Source organism: Neolamprologus brichardi, chromosome 16, assembly GCF_056152115.1.
Source record: "Neolamprologus brichardi isolate AB-2024 chromosome 16, ASM5615211v1, whole genome shotgun sequence".
Lineage (NCBI taxonomy): Eukaryota > Metazoa > Chordata > Actinopteri > Cichliformes > Cichlidae > Neolamprologus > Neolamprologus brichardi.
Window position 1 is genome coordinate 32,773,668 of NC_142119.1, and position 14,810 is coordinate 32,788,477.

At 40.2% G+C, this 14,810-nt stretch overlaps 1 protein-coding gene across 2 annotated transcripts in view; it reads left to right on the forward strand.

The window, feature by feature from the left end:
* adcy5 (adenylate cyclase 5) overlaps window positions 1-14,810 on the forward strand; it is a 113,262-nt gene that overhangs the window by 45,806 nt on the left and 52,646 nt on the right. For both annotated transcript variants that reach the window (XM_087830220.1, XM_087830221.1), the window contains exons 2-3: window positions 11,173-11,322; window positions 12,519-12,640. In XM_087830220.1, the coding sequence (XP_087686346.1) occupies window positions 11,173-11,322; window positions 12,519-12,640 (272 nt within the window). The remainder of the gene's footprint in view (window positions 1-11,172; window positions 11,323-12,518; window positions 12,641-14,810) is intronic.

Here is a 14,810-nt window from a genome sequence, read left to right on the forward strand (position 1 = left end):
AGCAGATAATGGATGCACTTTGCTAACAAATATAGCTAACACTCAGTGTTGGGGAGTAACGGAATACATGTACCGCCGTTACGTATTTAAAATACAAAATATGAGTAACTGTATTCCGTTACAGTTACCGTTTAAAAAGGTGGTATTTAGAATACAGTTACTTTGTTGAAATAAATGGATTACACGGCGGTACTTCTTGTTTCATATTGTGGCGGGTCAGGACTGTTTGGGTTTTGTTTGACAGTTATGTTCTGTTGTTCCAGGCGGCAGCGTTTAGGTTGCCATGGTTACAGGGTGACGCTCTCTCTCTCTGTGTTTCCTGGGTGAGAGAGCGGCTTTTTGTTGTTGTGCTAAGCGCAGAATGCTACGGGTATAGCTCTAAAGAATGTAGCATCATAGGCAGTGTAGTCCGTGCTGCAGGGAGAATGGACTGCTGTACCCGTTATGTGTCTGTGAGCGAGGGAGGGAGAAAAAGGAAAAGTACGAGTTGTCATCGAGCAAAAACGGGAGCTGGAAGCATGTAAATATAATAATAACCACTGCAGCCAAGAAGAGTGCCTGACGAGCCCAGTTGTAAGTAAGCTATTAAGACTCGACTGTACACCGTGTTCGTGTTTTCCTCCAAAAACAATAAGTTCTGTTGGAGCAGCCTTTCAACGCCTCTCTCTGTCTCTGCTAGCAAAGTTGACCCAGATAACAAAGTAAAGCTAGTTTTCAGCTATTAGCCCGACACTGAACCGACGTATTAGCCAGAGGTCCCTTTACTACGGTTCGGAGCCGCGGACCTTCAGTAACAGTAATAAATCACAGCAATAGTACATTCATGTAGTTGTAAACAGCATGATAATATATTAAGTAATCCAAAGTATTCAGAATACGTTACTCTCATTGAGTAACGTAACGGAATACGTTACAGAATACATTTTGGGGCATGTATTCTGTATTCTGTATTCTGTAATGGAATACATTTTAAAAGTAACCTTCCCAACACTGCTAACACTGATATAGCTGATAACTTAGGACTCCTGCGCTCCTCATCCCCCCCAAACGAGACAAGAACTCCAAAGATGCCAGGGTTAAGGCTTCAAATAATAGTCCACATTGTGCTCATGAAGTTTGTGTAATAATCAGTTTTTTTGTACTCTTTCTGTTTCTCTTAGCAGCTTCACTTTTTTGAAGAAGCTCCAGACTAGTCGTCCGTCTGTCACTGCAGGTTTCTCTTTTCACATATTTCCTGTTATTCTCCTGCTGCTTGCTGTCTTGTGAGGGCAAAAATGTGTTCTCCAGAAACGCTGCTAAAGTCGTTATTTGTCACAACTTTGAAAGTTGATCAATTCACAGCTGTAGCCTTCGTGATTATGAATTTGAAGAACTTCTTTTTGATGGTTGCTTTTAATTTTAAATCGACATTTAGTTTTGTAGACACGCGTATGAACGGCAGCTCGTATGAAAGAAAAACTGTTATGCACCACGAATTGCGTTTACTTGTCTGCATTTGTTCGCATCTGGTGTGACAAAGTCTGTCTTTGGTCCGTGCAGTTTGGTTCTTAGGTCTGTTCCTGGTTACCAAGGCATTAATGTACCAGCTGACAGCTTTTGAGGGGAAATCCGGCAACAAACAACTGCAGGCTATCACGTGAGAGACTTTCACCCTCTTGTACACTGCCCTGCAGAATGAGGCTGGCAGCGGGCTGCTCACAGTAATCAGCATGCAGCACATGACCTGCATTTATCCTTACAGCACACAATGTACTTCAGTGTTCTAACCAAAGGGGGTGTAAACTTGTAATATGATATTTTAATCATAATTAAAGGTATAATTAGACCTACAGTGTTTCACGGCAGTGAGACTGTTTATTCCTTTCGCTGACTTTTCCCTCAAAATAATTAGAATTTTAAAATGAATCTGTGCTCAGTGATCATAAATATGAGTAAATCACTAGTTTATTTATTGATTTACTTGGTGTCCAGAATGCTTGAGTAAGCTCTGTTGCTCCTTATAGCACATTTTAGTTTGCCTAATTCCTTGGCAGCTTACTTTCCCTTCAGAAGCTGCAGTTGCTTATTTGCTGTTGCATTGCAAAGTGGTACAGTAAGCATTCTTGGATGAGATGGAATTAAACTAGTGGTTTTCGATTTTGCCACTGTTCCATTTGCTGACGCACTCGGGACCTTTCTTCAGCTTTAATCAATTAGCTTTTTGCCCCATCACATTATTTACAAAGGCATCACATCTATGAGATGAACTGAAAGTGTCTGCCATCGAAGCCAAACTTGTTATAGTACTCTTTGCCAAATTCTGTGAAGTTGTGCTTATATTATGCAAAATATTGCCTTACACCAGCACTAGTTGCAGAGAAAGTCAAATGGATTTGAAACAGCGTATGAAAAACATCATTTTGGTCAAGGCTGGATGTTAGCTGTTGCTACAAACACTATATCAGGTATCTTTGAAATACATGAACATATATGGAAAGTCTACTAGAAGCATAGCTAAAACTCACGAGTAGAGAGGAAATCTGACACCTCTGAAGCAATAAAAAAGATAGGTGTGGGAGACTAGTGGGTAAATATTGACACCTTACTCAGTTTTTTATGGCCTCTGCTGGCAATTATTAATCACCTACTTAAAAAAAAGTAAAAGTTATGCATGCATCGCATGTGCAGTCACTAATGTCAAAGGTTGGCTTATTTCTTGGTGATATTGTTGCACCGTTTTTAACCAAGTTAGAGAAAATATAATGTTTTTGTATGGTTTGCTCCCGCTGGTTTATCTCACTGTCAACCTAATAAAATGAACGATGTTTCTGCTTTATGACTGCAAAAGATACAGGAAACATATTCATGTGATGAACATGTGATGCTTTGGGACAAGAGGAAGATAAGAGTAAGACTGCAGGTTGATAATATAGTTTTCCAGTAATGATTTTGCAGTTATTAATAACTATATATTTAGTATATATTTGCAAATGTGCTCATGCTCAATTTGATGTATTGCATTCAAGAAAAACAGCTCAAAGTGACTAAAAATTAATGACATGGACAACAAAATTCACTACAATCACAATAAACCAGTGTTTAAAACAAATAGTTTTTAGTGCACATATTGAAACAACTGCACCCAAATACAGCCCATTAGACAGTAGACAAAGTATTAAAAACACCTTGTAGTTTAAGCACATTTAAGTAATTAAGTAAATCTGTTGATGCTGTATCAGGACTTTAAACTAAAGGGCTCATCTTCAGGTCTTTGTTCGCTTCTGTCGCTGGTTTTCAGAGATGCTCGCTGCTCACATTGCGTTGTGTGTCATCTGTATCTTGTGATGCTCATTCTGTCATGTGAAGAAAAACCATCTGAACTTGATTTCTGGAGGAGTAAAAAAAGTCTTTTGAGTCCAGTTTGATTTCTAGAAATTTTGACAAGATTCTTATAATTTCAATCATCTTTAAATTAGCAAACTGTTCTCGCAGAATGAAATCAGTTCAAAAATAATGCAGCTTTCTGGGAAAAGTTAGCAATAGTTGTAAAACTGTAAAATGTTCATTTATGCATGCAGTAAATCACATGCTGTGTATCTGATTTCCCATAAATCTCTCCTTTTGTTTTATGAACCTCTTGTGATAATGTGTTTGTGAGCTGCTTGGCCCTGTTTACAAATGAGACCTCACAGAGACACACTGAGTGTATTGACTGTTTTCTACATGCAACCTGTCTATTGACTGGTCCTGATTGCTGCAGTGGCCTCCATCAATCAGCTGATCCCTCAAACGAGGATAAAACAGGAGTGTCTTATCTGCTTTTTCTTACCTAGCTTGAAATCTGCCTGTTGTGTGATGATGCTCAGCGTCTTGCTTGCGGCAGCATCACAGGTCCTTGATCATGTGGGGGCTTTGAGCTGAATTTAGGCTGGCTATGTTTTCCTCTGTAGTTATTAGACGATAGATGTCTGTGTTCTTCCCTGGGGATGATTTCCGCTTTAAACATGGGATCCCTTTTTTTCTTTCTTTTTCCTTTTTTTTGCACTCTCACTTTCCCTCTGTGGTGAGGAAAAGCCCATAGGTTTCCAAATAAGGTCTGGGTGAGTGCCGGCAGTATTAATAGAATAAGACTGCCGCTGGGGAAAATTTCTATTGACCTGTTGAAAGACTTTATGTGATCCGTGCTGTTTCTATGGCAGTGTGGGGGCGGGATGCTACAAGGGCTCCGTGGAGATCCATGAGCAGCTTTAGCTGGCTGGTTAGCTTCAAGTAAATCATAATTAGAGTGACGTTAACCAGCTACGCCACAGGTAGCAAGAGCCCAGCTTTTAAATGTCAAATTTCAAACAGCAACACGCGTTTTCTAGCAAGAGTGTTGGGAAACATACAAATCTCGACACCCTACTGTAGCAGCGAGGCTGCAGCTATGCTACACGGCAATTGTTCGTACAGCTAATAAGCACTCACTCCACTGTAAATTCAGACACATTTGTTATGCAAACGAGACCCTCTCAGGCTCACAAACATAAATGCTTTCGATCCAGCTGTCAAATACACCCGTATTCACTTGTGTGATGTCAGGGTCTTTGAAAAACTTTCAGATTTAAAGTTTTGTAGCACAAAATTAGTATTATTATTATTTTTGCATGTAATATTAGTTGAAGAAGGAAAATAATTTGAATGCAAAATTTGATACTTTAGTCTTGTACAACCCGTTTCCAAGAAAGGTTTGGATAAAAAAAAGACTTTTTCAACTGGATCATAAAATCAGTTCAGTTCTTCGTTCATTTTTTTTCGTTCAGCTTTTCTGTAAAGGTTTTAGGAACATCTAAACATGTTCATATGCATGCACTGAGTAAAGTTTATAGATGTAATTCACTGTAACAGTTTGAGTATTTATGATTAGGGATGGGTATCGTTTAGGTTTTATCCGATACCAGTACCAAACCAGTACTTTTGAAACGGTGCCGGTGCTTAAAGAATGGAGAACACAAAATTGGTCCAAAAACCTCTCATGTTCAGCTGTTTTTTTGTAAAAAGATAACAATGTTAGCCTTTTCTGCAGCTATGGGGCATATATGGTATCACTCTTGGCTGGAAGCAGCTTAATCAATGGAAAAACCACAAACTTTGTCCAAAAACCTCTCATGTTTAACTGTTTTCCACTTTTTCTTTGGTCATTTTAGCCTTTTTGGCCAGGGTGAAGGGAGTATCTGCCATCAAACAAGAAGACAGCTGCATGTAGCTATGACGGTGTTTGCTAGTTCACCTTACATGCATTAATGTAATAACGTGGTTAGCCTACTCAACGTAAATTACACACGAACAACATTAAGCTACTCACACAGAGAAGAACGGCTGCTGCTGCATCATCATCCTCATCATTTCTGCTACACTGGCAGGGCTAGGGGCCAGGACTCTCCTCTTCGGGTTTTTGGGGGATGTTGCTAACTCCGGGTCCGATAACAGGCACCACACCCGCAGTAGATGTGCTCGGTGTGAGGTCTCGCAGCAAGCTATCAAATACGCGCATTTCTCGGCTTTTAAAAGAACCGCTATGCATCGCCAGGTGTGCATCGGATTTGAGGTGTTACCTCCTTTGACAGTATCACAGTATCACCTTAAAGCACTTGTTGCAGCTGCTGAGTTTGCATCTTTTGCTGTGAAGTACAGCCAGACTTTTGACCGCTTCGTCTTGGGCATTTTTAATCTGTAGCTCTGCTCTAAAAGAACGTACGTACCTGGACCCGCCTACTATCCTCGGAAACGTAAAATGATTGGCTAGAATCTAAAGTGTATGACATCTCAGGAAAAAAAAAGCACTGAAATGTGCGCTGCTTTTCGGTCTGGTTACTACCGTTTATGTCAGAACCGGTGCCATCATGGCACCGGATACCGGTACCCATCCCTATTTATGATAAAGGATCAGCAGAAAAAGCTGAAAGACCAGTAGCTGGAACATGATGGGAAACAAACCTTTGTGTGCAGGAGGACTTCTCAACTCTTGACTTTATCTAAAAAGTCATTAGTCTTCTTTGGTTTGGTCCAGTTCATCTAAACAGTGTTTCAGTTAGACAAGAAGCAGAAATGGCAAAGAGCAACCTTTTCTAAATTCAGCACCTTTCATGTCTCATGCCTCATTTTCTTTTTTTTGTTGTTGGCTGTGTCTCACTTCCAGGTTTGCTTTCCGCCAGCCACTCCTCCTTATGAGTCTGGTTGTTTTTTCCCTTTTTTTTCCTTTGCATGGAGACCTGCTGAGGGGTTTTTGACTTGATAAAGACGTGCTGTGTTTGTTCCGGCAACACTGAGGCCTGTGGTGTTAATGTGATTCAGCTGGCTGATTCAACCCATTAAATAACTCTGAGAAAAGAATGGCCCACTGGCTGTGGCTTGCTGCTGGCTGCCAGTCCCAGGACTCACTGTATGCCTGCAACTGAATGGAAACAATGTCTTTTAGCACTGGTGCTTTGGGCACACGGCAACTTGTGAAGCTGTTTGATAGGTGGAAACTTGGACAAAGTCCATGAAACCCGGAGACGCCTTTTTTCCTGTAAATTAAAAAAATAAAATAAAATAAATCGAGTTTTCGTAAGGCCTAGATGTGGAAACGCGCCTCAGAACAGGGTTTCCCACAGATGAACAGCTCTCTCTCCTGTTCTACTAACTGTTGGATACTAACATAACTGGACAGTGTGTCACTACAGTAAGCCTGCATTAAATGCAGCAGCTCAGTAATCAGTTTTCTCTGTAAACCTTACTTTATTTCTGAGTCATATACTGCTTTATGATCCCGTTCACAAAGGGATCATAAAACACATGTGTCAGTGTTTGTGTACGCGTAAGCTGAAAGCCTGGTTAGAGGATGAAGGTGTATCTTAATAATGCAAATAGCCATATTGAAGAGGTTCAGTTTTACTTTCATCTAATGTCAAATTTCCTTTCATCTTGTGACTTAGCAGCAATGGCAAACGATCTGAAGTCTTTATCCTGCATCAAAAGCCCAGTTAGGCTGCGTTCACACTGCAGGCAAAAGCGCATCAAATCCGACTTTTTTGACCCTATGCGACCCATATCCGATCATGGTGTGACAGTGTGAACGGCACAAATCCGATATTTTCAAATCCGATCTGGGTCACTTTCGTATGTGGTCCTGAATCCGATACATATCCGATGTTTTAGAAAGCGACTGCTGTTTGAACGGTCAAGTCGCATTAAATCCGTCTTTTACGTCACTGACACGAGACAGACGCCGATTATCAGCGCCGGAGAAGACATCGCGAACGCTTCCTGGCCATCCGGTGAAACTGTTGGGAAGACAACGTTGGAGAAACGTGAACATTTTATTTGTACTGTATAATCTGCAGATTCTGACAGAAATCTGCAACTATCCTTTGAAGCTCCGCTCCTCTAAAACAGCAATAAGGATCATTATTAGGTTATTTACATTATTATGTAAATAACAAAATAACTTAAAGCAAAAATTGGGAAACGTGAAGTCCGAAGTCTTTATATTAAGGGCATCAGTCAAACAATACTGTTGCTCTGGGTCTAAACAGAGCGCGTTGTGTGTGACGTCTTCTTTTGCGCATGCGGCCGCTTTGAGCGTTCACACTAGAGCGCGTTTGCTGTCGCGTTTTATTTGTAGTGTGAACGAGCAGACAAAAAAATCACATTTGATCAAAAAATCGGAATTGAGCATTAAGACCTGCAGTGTGAACGTAGCTTTAGTCATTTCCATGACTAACAATTAATGCTTTTTGTGTTTTGTTTTTAAGTCAGGGTAGAGAAAGCTAGCAGTAAACCAGGTGCCTTAAAAATGTCAGGATGATGTTACATGTTAAACGTTAGATAATAGATTTTATAGACTCGGCTTATGCAAATTTTATCTGAACAGAGGCAGTTAACACGGTTAACAAGAGTTAACACGGTTAACAAGACTTAACCGTGTTAACTCTTTCTCGTGGTCTTCGACACTGAGAGCAGATCTGGGTTTAAAACCACCAATTAGTTTTTGTACGTTTTTGCTGTTTATGATGGCAGCTTTGGAAAGTGTTGTTTTTGTCCCCGTGTTAGTGCCGTGCCACTGATAAACACACTGATTATCTCTGCTTCATCACATGCAAACATTCACACTGGGATCATGTGAGTTGGCCTCTGTTGAATCTTCTAATCAGAAACAAGACAGCGCCTTGTCGGGGTTTTAGGTGGATAATCTGATGGAAGCTGTGTCAAAGTCAAAAAAGCAGGTTGTGACACCTCAGTCCTGCCTGAGGAGAAGGAAGTGCATCAGTGGAGCTCATGGAAACAAAGAGTGCCTTTGCTCTTAGAGGGAAAACAAAGGCACATGTGGAAAATATACACCGCTTTCTACCTTTGTCAAGTCGTTTATGTCTCTTTTGCATATGTAAAGTGTAAATATCCTTACTTTGCATTTTCATTTAGACTCTAAAAAAGAAACACTTAATATTCGTGTAAAATGTTTGCCTTTAACTACATATTTCAGATCATACTTACTAAAAGTTTTGATCAGCTATTCACTTTCTCATTATCGCAACTCACCATTCTACCCCTCTGCACCCATATGGAAAAGATATATATAAATCTTATAAAGTTTGTATCTGTCTTGTGTGAAACTTGTATGAAAAGCATACAAGAGTAAAAACAGATATAAGATCCCTTGAAAAATTATATAATGAAACTTGTATGTTTTGGATACTTACTAAAACAATATATGAAAGTAATGAGAAAGTGGCCACTTTCATGAGTAAATCATGTAAACCTTATATGATTTACTCATGAAAGTGGCCACTTTAATGAGTTAAGTCATATAAGTTTTTACTATTTCTTTTCCATATGGGCAGCTTTTTATTAGCACTATAACTATAATTGACTATATTTGGTCAATAAAAAGTCAGAAAATAGTCCACAGCTTATCCACTGACTTCTTTAAATGTCTTCTTTGTTTGTCCATCTGTCGCTCCTGCCTTGAGGGAATTTCTTCTGGAGCTGATACAGCATTCACTTGGATCCAAAGAACTGATAAAAAAAACTGTGATATTCCAAGGCTAAGGTCACTATAACCTCGTGAGGCCATTTTTGGTCATAAGTTAAGAATTTTTACTAAGAAGTTTAGCATTTTTGCTTGTAAATAGTTTATTGGATTTATTGGATTCTCAGAATCATATCCCAGCTGGCACAGGGCGAGCGGCAGGGTACACCTACACCCTGGACAGGTCTTCAGTCACAGGGCTAACACAGAGAGACGGCGGGACTCTCATTCACACCATTGGGCCAACTTAGAATCACCAGTTGACTCAACCCCACTAGCAGTGTTGGGGAGTAACGGAATACATGTACCGCCGTTACGTATTTAAAATACAAAATATGAGTAACTGTATTCCGTTACAGTTACCGTTTAAAAAGGTGGTATTTAGAATACAGTTACTTTGTTGAAATAAATGGATTACACGGCGGTACTTTCCTGTTTCATATTGTGGCGGGTCAGGACTGTTTGGGTTCTGTTTGACAGCTACGTTCTGTTGTTCCAGGCGGCAGCGTTACGGTTGCCATGGTTACAGGGTGACGCTCTCTCTCTCTCTGTGTTTCCTGGGTGAGAGAGCGCCTGTTGTTGTGCTAAGCTAACAGGCAGAATGCTACAGGCATAGCTCTAAAGAATGTAGCATCATGGGCAGTGTAGTCCGTGCTGCAGGGAGAATGGACTGCCATACCCGTTATGTGTCTGTGAGCGAGGGAGGGAGAAAAAGGAAAAGTACGAGCTGTCATCGAGCAAAAACGGGAGCTGGAAGCATGTAAATATAATAATAACCACTGCAGCCAAGAAGAGAGCCTGACGAGCCCAGTTGTAAGTAAGCTATTAAGACTCGACTGTACACCGTGTTCGTGTTTTCCTCCAAAAACAATAAGTTCTGTTGGAGCAGCCTTTCAACGCCTCTCTCTGTCTCTGCTAGCAAAGTTGACCCAGACAACAAAGTAAAGCTAGTTTTCAGCTACGAGCCGACACAGAACCCACTGTATTAGCCAGAGGTCCCTTTACTACGGTTCGGAGCCGCGGACCTTCAGTAACAGTAATAAATCACATTCATGTAGTTGTAAACAGCATGATAATATATTAAGTAATCCAAAATATTCAGAATACGTTACTCTCATTGAGTAACGTAACGGAATACGTTACAGAATACATTTTGGGGCATGTATTCTGTATTCTGTAATGGAATACATTTTAAAAGTAACCTTCCCAACACTGCCCACTAGTTGCATGTCTTTGGACAGAATATGTAAACTCCACACAGAAAGATGGTGGACTCAAACCCAGGACCTTCTCGCTGTGACGTCTTACTAATCACCACCCCACTCTGAAAATAGCCCAAACTAATATTCTGACGACTGTATAATCATTTGCACACCAAATACAGTTTCTTACTGTGATTTAAAAAGAAAAGATTCAACTTAAATACTAGCAATTTTCTTCCATGAAAGCAAACATAAGAAATATAGCAATAGCAAATTAATCTGTAGGGTGAATGATTGTATGAGTGTAAAAATCCTTTTCCAGACATTACTTAAGTACTGTAACATATTTTCCCTTCATTTTTCGTTTTTCATCTGAAGTTTCAGTAGCTTGTGTGGATCACACCTCTCCATCTGCTAGTGCTGTTTCCGTTGCTTTTTTAAGATCTCTGTGCCAGGTGCAGTTTTGCATAATATTAATAACACCTGCCGAGTTTAGCACTGCGCCTCCTTCTGTTTTTGGCCGTCATATGTTAGCAAGTCTTGTACAGCGAGTAGAACAAGCAGTTTCAGACGCGCGACTCGTGAGCGACACGAAGGTGCAATGAAGAAACACTGCTTTCATATCGCGGCACCAAAGTTTCACCCAGACCTGAGGAGATGAAGCAGCACGCACATGTATTCTCTGTATTTTCTTTGAGTCATTTTGTGTTTCGGTCCTCCAAAAGACATTTGCTCTATACTGCGAGGTTACTTTTGACCTCACTTGTCTGTATTGTATAGCTCACTCTAAGTGAGCTGCACCTACTTATGTTCTTGATTGATTGGCCAAGAGTCAGTTTTCAGTAACGTTGTAGGGAGAAAGGGAAATGACAAGCAACAGTAGGAGCGTTTCATCCCTGGCTCACATGGAAACCCTGTTCTCACTCCCACCTTCTTCCACAGATAGTGTCCAATGTGCTGATCTTTTCCTGCACCAACATCGTGGGCGTGTGCACCCATTACCCTGCTGAGGGTTCCCAGAGGCAAGCCTTTCAGGAGACCAGGGAATGCATCCAGGCTCGCCTCCACTCCCAGAGGGAAAATCAGCAGCAGGTGAGAGAGAGAAAGAAAGCTCTGGTGACAAAAGAAAAGTTTGTTTGATTAAATCAAGCAAACTGTTTATTAAAGAAATGGTTCACATATAATAATGTCATCCCAGCCCTGATGTGCTTCAAAATTATGTCAAACGCCACAAAGTTTTATAGTGAGTACACATCTATATCGCTATATCAAACAATCAACAGTAGACAGGAACTGTGTTCACAGGGACGGTCGTAATATTAACAGGTTCAAAGTCAAGTTATGATTCTGTGATTATTTCTCGTCTTAAAATATCGCCCTTGTTTACCTTCTCCCTGTAGTGGTGTCCTATGCCCACCAGAAGATTGCGTTAATGCACTTAGAAGCTTTTTGCCAGCCGCCATTAAACAACAAAGCAAACAATTAAACAAGAAGCGTGTGGTGCAAAGAGATTAGGGGATACTGTGCAAACATGAGACGCATGCATAGCCAAAGACTGATATAGAACTGATGGTTATTGGAAAAAAGAAGAAAGAAAAGGAAATGAGCTGCAGGGTGAGAGAGAATTTTTAGTGAAGAAGTATTATTGCCACCTTAATAATTTAGTGTGACATTTTTATACAGTACAGACTATTCGTTTATAATTTTAAATTAAATTTGTTCAGGTTGAAACTCGTCTCATTTTCTCACGTCATTCACCTGCAAATCCAACAATGAAGGAATTAAAACTGCTTATTGTTTTGTTTTGGTATAGGTTTTTATTATTTTTTACTTTCAGCTGCATATGTGTCTTTTACATGTCTCCTGACATTCCCAAAAATTGAAAAGTAAAAATATACAGCTCTCACTGTTGAGAGTGTAGCTCGTATTTTTTCATCATAGCAGCAAAGAAAGAGGTCGTGCTGTCTTTGGCATTTTGAAGGTTATACTGTTATTATTATTATTTTTGAACAATGGGAACAAAATGTCCAGATTTTATATTGCAAGTTAATCAGCACAACTACAAATGACCTTGGGACAAATATTCTCAGGTCGCACTAAAGCAGTGACAAGTTTTGCAGCTTTCTCACGGCCCTCTCTAAATGACTTTGAGCTCGCACTGGCAAATTGGAATCAGCGTTTCTTTCTTTACTTATTCAGATTGAGTCTCCCGTAATGTGGCTACAATCCTCATCTATTAACACGCTCACTTGACCTTTTGAACTTACGGCTCCTTCTCTTTCCTGCAGGAACGTCTGCTGCTCTCAGTGCTTCCTCGCCATGTTGCCATGGAGATGAAAGCTGACATAAACGCCAAGCAGGAAGACATGATGTTTCACAAGATCTACATCCAAAAGCACGACAACGTCAGGTAACGATCAGGGGCTGGTCAGTCACGGGGAGGAGCGGGTCTGGCATTTTTAGAGCAGTCTGACTGAGCACTCAGAGAGCTTCAAACAATGCATTTTCTCAACAGTCTCCACAAAAACAATGGATGTTTGCCCCGTGAGGCCCAATTCATATTTCATTAGTGTTTAATGTATTTTTTGTTTCAGACAGTATTTTGGTGATTGAAACTAGAGATGGACCGATCCGATATTACGTATCGGTATCGGTCCGATACTGACCCAAATTACTGGATCGGATATCAGAGAGAAATAAAAAATGTAATCCGATCCATTAAATATAAAAAAAGCACCTCACAAAACTTGCGACACGGTGTAACTCGGCTCATAACCGTAGCACGTCGCAGCAGTATGCATCACGTGATAGAGCGGCTGTGTGTATTTGGAGCCTCGCTACCAAACCAGCATTTCATCTCCGAGAAAGTTTTCCCAGAGAGAAGTAAAGCAAGTGTGTAAGTTCATCTCTGAATGTTTGTAAAGCATTCCCACGTTAAGCTTAAGAACCAATATATGGAGCGACTGCCTCTCTCTCTCTCTCTCTCTCTCTCTCTTGCTGCTACTTCAATCATGAAACTGATCAATGATCAGCTGATCGGCTTTTCTGTCGTGAGTCCGTCTCTCTTGTTTGTTTTCGGCCCACTTTGCACCAGAAAGAGGAAACCAGCGGCTGAACAACAGCAGCACTATTAAGCTTGATAAGCTGTTGTTAGAATTTATTTAATATTACTTTCTACACCAGGATCTTTTTCTACAGCTGACGGCTGTAACTGTGCAGGGGCGGATCAAGCAAAGTTTAGCCAGGGGGGCCGATAGGGCATGAACAGGGAAAAGGGGGCACAAAGACATACTTTTCTTTCTTATTCTCATTTAAAATATCTAGCCTTTAATAAATAATTATCTGACTCTTACACCCAAAGTTTTAATCTGATGTAAAATGTATAGAAGTCCATTACTGTGTATAGTAACTGTTAAGTCTAATATACCCTAGTAAGCTATAGTACCTTTTCCTTTGGGAAGGTACCATCTGTGCAGTCTGCACTTCTGTTGAAGAAAGATGTTGAATCTATTTAATTATTCTTGAAAAATAATTTATTTCTGTGCATTTTTTTTCCACACTGCATCAAATTAAAGTTGATTACGTCGATTAAGCATCATGAGGTGGAGGGTGGGGGGTGGTTCCCTGTTTTGTTTTTTTTTTGCTGGGAGTTTGCAACCCTATTAGTTAGGTTGCTTAAGATTTCTGCTAAGTACTCTTTAAAATACCAGAATAGGGAGGATGGAGCAGGTTTAAGTTTATTAGATTGATCAGTGTTGCTGAACTATGAAATATTTTGGGTGCAGTGTATTTTTTACATACAGGTATAACAGAATAGCTTTAGTGTTGTTGTTTATTTAACCTTGAGTATGAACTTATACAAAATGCAGCAAGATATTAAAAAAACAGTTTTATTGATTAAAAAACACACTATATCGGATTCATATCGGCATCGGCAGATATCCAAATTTATGATATCGGTATCAGACATAAAAAAGTGGTATCGTGCCATCTCTAATTGAAACTGGACTTTGAAAGCCTTCAAATGCTGCTATTACTGATTATTAGTAAACAATCTGAACCCGGTTATATTAACTTACAAAATTAGCAACATGTAGACTTTCTGCTGTCGATTATTGATTGCTGTGAAATCACAACACATTTCTTCGATGAACTGACTGAACTAAAGTATCTCAACACAACTGAGAACACAGACTTGCCAGATCTGAGCTTATTATTGTAGTTTAGCAGCCTGTGAGTGAAGCCGCAGCATCTGCTGTCCGTGCTCAATAGCTCGGGAAGTTTTTACACCCTCACACCTTTTGTGTGGGGGAGGTAGAGGTGCTGGGAGCAGCTAATATGTACAATTAACATATAATCTACACACTGTTAAACGCACGTAAGGAAGTTGCAGCAGAAGTGCTGAATAAAAGACGTTTAATCCAAGTTAATCCTGAACGGCGCTGCCCACTCACAGACAGTGGCAGAAGAGGTAGGGGGAAGTGCAGACGCTGCCATGGCAACGAGCTATATGCTGTTTTGACAGAATATTTTTCACCTGCTTCTACGTACAGGATCCATGTATCCATCCGTGATCCAGG